General features: G+C 36.6%; 1 protein-coding gene across 1 annotated transcript; it reads left to right on the top strand.

Annotated features, from left to right (window-relative positions):
* The first annotated feature begins 325 nt into the window (after positions 1–325).
* Positions 326–1,771, top strand: LOC131060581 (WUSCHEL-related homeobox 3). The gene is made up of 3 exons (XM_057993873.2): positions 326–740; positions 1,023–1,318; positions 1,447–1,771. The coding sequence occupies exons 1-3, from the start codon at positions 437–439 to the stop codon at positions 1,636–1,638; spliced, it is 792 nt and encodes a 263-aa protein (XP_057849856.2). The 5' UTR covers positions 326–436; the 3' UTR covers positions 1,639–1,771.
* The last annotated feature ends 1,055 nt before the right edge of the window (positions 1,772–2,826 follow it).

The raw sequence follows: 2,826 nt of genomic DNA, 5'->3' as shown, positions 1-2,826 counted from the left end.
CTTTTTCTTGCTGCAGTGGTCGTATTCTGTGTAATGAGGCGACAGACAGGTTTTTGAAGGAAATAAATGCACCAGAATCTGAAAGATTCGGTCAAATGCACACGTACTTATAAGATGACAAAGATATGAAAACCTCTTATTGTCTGTATCATCTCGAAATGGGGTGGAGTAAGGTCTCTCTCAGTCTCAGCCTGGAGGATTTTCTCTTTTATAACACCTCCATTTTGCCCTTTGGGTTTGGGCACTTGCTGTAGTTGTTCTGATTAGGAGGAATCTAGCAGCTTCATCAATTATTTTATCATCATACACAAATCACTTTATGCATGTTTGCTCGAATCCTGAAAGTTCGTGACAAGGTTATAATTACTCATTCATTTGTCTCTTACACAAATAAGATAGGGCCTGATTGCGATGCCTCGTGTCTTGCTACTAGTTAATGGTGTTAAGACGAACTGTCATTTCTCGTGTACTAACCTTCCCATTTGCTCCCTCGCAGCCTTTAAATCCCCTCTGCCCTCATTCCATTTTGTCTCAAAATCCTTCCTTCTATCTCTTTCACCCATTTGCCTACTCTTCTCCCCTTATCTCTAATTCTATTTTGTCTCAAAATCCTTCCTTTTATCTCTTTCACCCATTTGCCTACTCTTCTCCCCTTATCTCTAATTCTAATGCTATCATGACTACTTCACGCAAGCTTGGCGTTCTCAATATAGAGGAGAAGAAAGAAGCCATGACTGCTGGTGAGTTTCATGCACGAATGCTTTCCTAATCTTTGGTGGGTAGTGGTAGTCTTCTTTAACTTGTATGTTAGTGTGTGAGAGATTCGTTTTGTATCAAAGCTACTATCATATTTCACCATCTATTATGATGATGATACAGAGTTGAAGCATGAAGATGATAGAAAGATAATTAATACGATCTGAAACTTGATGCAAAACAATTTTCACACAGGAGAATCTAGAAATGACATGCTAATTATTATGGACTTAGGAACCCTAATATCTTTTGTGCTATGAAAACAGGAATGTTGTTCACGAGTGTCCCTATGACTGCTGCAATGGCACAGCCAGCGACCACGCGATGGAATCCCACTCCAGAACAGCTGATGATACTAGAGGACATGTACAGAGGAGGGATTCGAACCCCCAACGCCGAAGAGATTCAGCAAATCACAGCACATCTCTCCTTGTATGGCAAAATAGAAGGGAAGAATGTGTTCTACTGGTTCCAGAATCACAAGGCTCGAGACAGACAGAAGCTCAGACGCAAGATGGAGACCAAACAGCAGGAACCCAAGTCTAGCAAAACCCTTGCAGGGGTACATCTACTTCCACATTCTCATCTTGTCAAGTATTTTTTGGGTTTTTTTCTTCTAGTCATACGCTTACACTCATGACTATGTTCTTGTTATACACTTACACTAAAGAAAATACTTCTATTTTTCAGGAAACTGGATTGGGTTTGGATCTGAACCATGGTTGGATTTACAGCAGCCATGAATCTATACAAGATCAGTTTCACTCTAGCGTTCAGGAGTATGGATATGATTATGAATATGGAGAAGAGATGGAGAATAGATGTGCCTCTGTCAGGCCTCTCAAAACTCTGGAGTTGTTTCCCACATGCAGTGGTTTATAAAATTTATCAGTCACCCACTGTAACTCTGTCTTGTTAGCAATAGAAGAAACTCTTGTTTTCTTTCCTGAATAAAATTTTGATAAGCGAATCAAATCATTGTATCATGCCAATCTTGGCTGCCATTTCTAAATCACAATAGATGCTATAATTTCAGCAGTAAACTTGTGTTTTTCTTATTAATCAACTTTCAGAGCACATGGACAAGTTAATGGTGTCTTTACATGAAATGTAGGTATTGTATGGCAATAAAATCTGTCTTGTCTATGAAGAGCTTTTATTATTGTAAAAGATGGCTTCAGTAAATATGATACGACTACAATATATATTAATTGAGAAGTCATGAAATAGTGGGTATCGCAGCTGGTTTCCTTGCTATCAGCACATCTCCTTGTTCATTAAAATTAAAGAATAAGAAAAAGTAGGCATCGGCTTTCATATCAATCAAAGAATGACAGCTTCGGGAACAGCTATTCAAGTACGGCGAGGTGGTATCAAGGACAACTTGTGTCAAGATAGATTGTGAGATCCAAAACTTAACCATATTTCTTCAAAAATATGATTCTGTCCAGCTTGTGATATACAGGATTGTAGGGATAGGTATAGGGATAGGGATAGCAGCCATGACAAACTCTGTGTTGAATGACTGACTGCTAAAGATTGCAGTGATATGTCGGTGGTGACATTGTGTGGTACTAGCCATTACACTTTGGAATTTGACGATAGTTTTAAACACAAAACTGTGAGATTAATTTCAAGTAACAGGAGTAGAAGTTGGTATTAAATGGTTGATAGGTACAAATATTTCTAGTTTTAATATATAATGAATTTTTCTTTGTTTTTTTAGTATGTTTTTTGATTAATGTAAAACATTGAACATCTAGTATTTTGATTATAGTTTTCTAGTAGATAATAAACTTTCAGTTGTCTTAATTGTATGTATTGCTTAATGTAAAAATTGAATATTATGTATTTTGGCTGTAGTTTTAATATATACAATGAATGTCTTAAATACATGTGTAAATTGAACATCTATGTGTTTTGGTCATAGTTTCAATACATCATGTGTTTATAGCTGTCTTAAATGCATGCATTTTGGTTACTTTAAAAAATTGAAACATGAACAATTGGTATCTTGTCTGTTTGTAATGCTTTTGGATTTTGATTGTGTGAGTTTTTTTGCATCAACGT

This window comes from Cryptomeria japonica, chromosome 8, assembly GCF_030272615.1.
Source record: "Cryptomeria japonica chromosome 8, Sugi_1.0, whole genome shotgun sequence".
Lineage (NCBI taxonomy): Eukaryota > Viridiplantae > Streptophyta > Pinopsida > Cupressales > Cupressaceae > Cryptomeria > Cryptomeria japonica.
Note: the sequence above shows the minus strand (reverse complement) of the source record. Positions and strands in the feature narration are given on the sequence as shown.

Bases quoted from the DNA above. Each gene is read 5' to 3' on its own strand.
- LOC131060581 (XM_057993873.2), top strand. From the start codon at position 437: ATGGTGTTAAGACGAACTGTCATTTCTCGTGTACTAACCTTCCCATTT. The intron at 741-1,022 runs GTGAGTTTCATG...CTATGAAAACAG, and splicing joins GAAAGAAGCCATGACTGCTG to GAATGTTGTTCACGAGTGTC. The intron at 1,319-1,446 runs GTACATCTACTT...TCTATTTTTCAG, and splicing joins CTAGCAAAACCCTTGCAGGG to GAAACTGGATTGGGTTTGGA.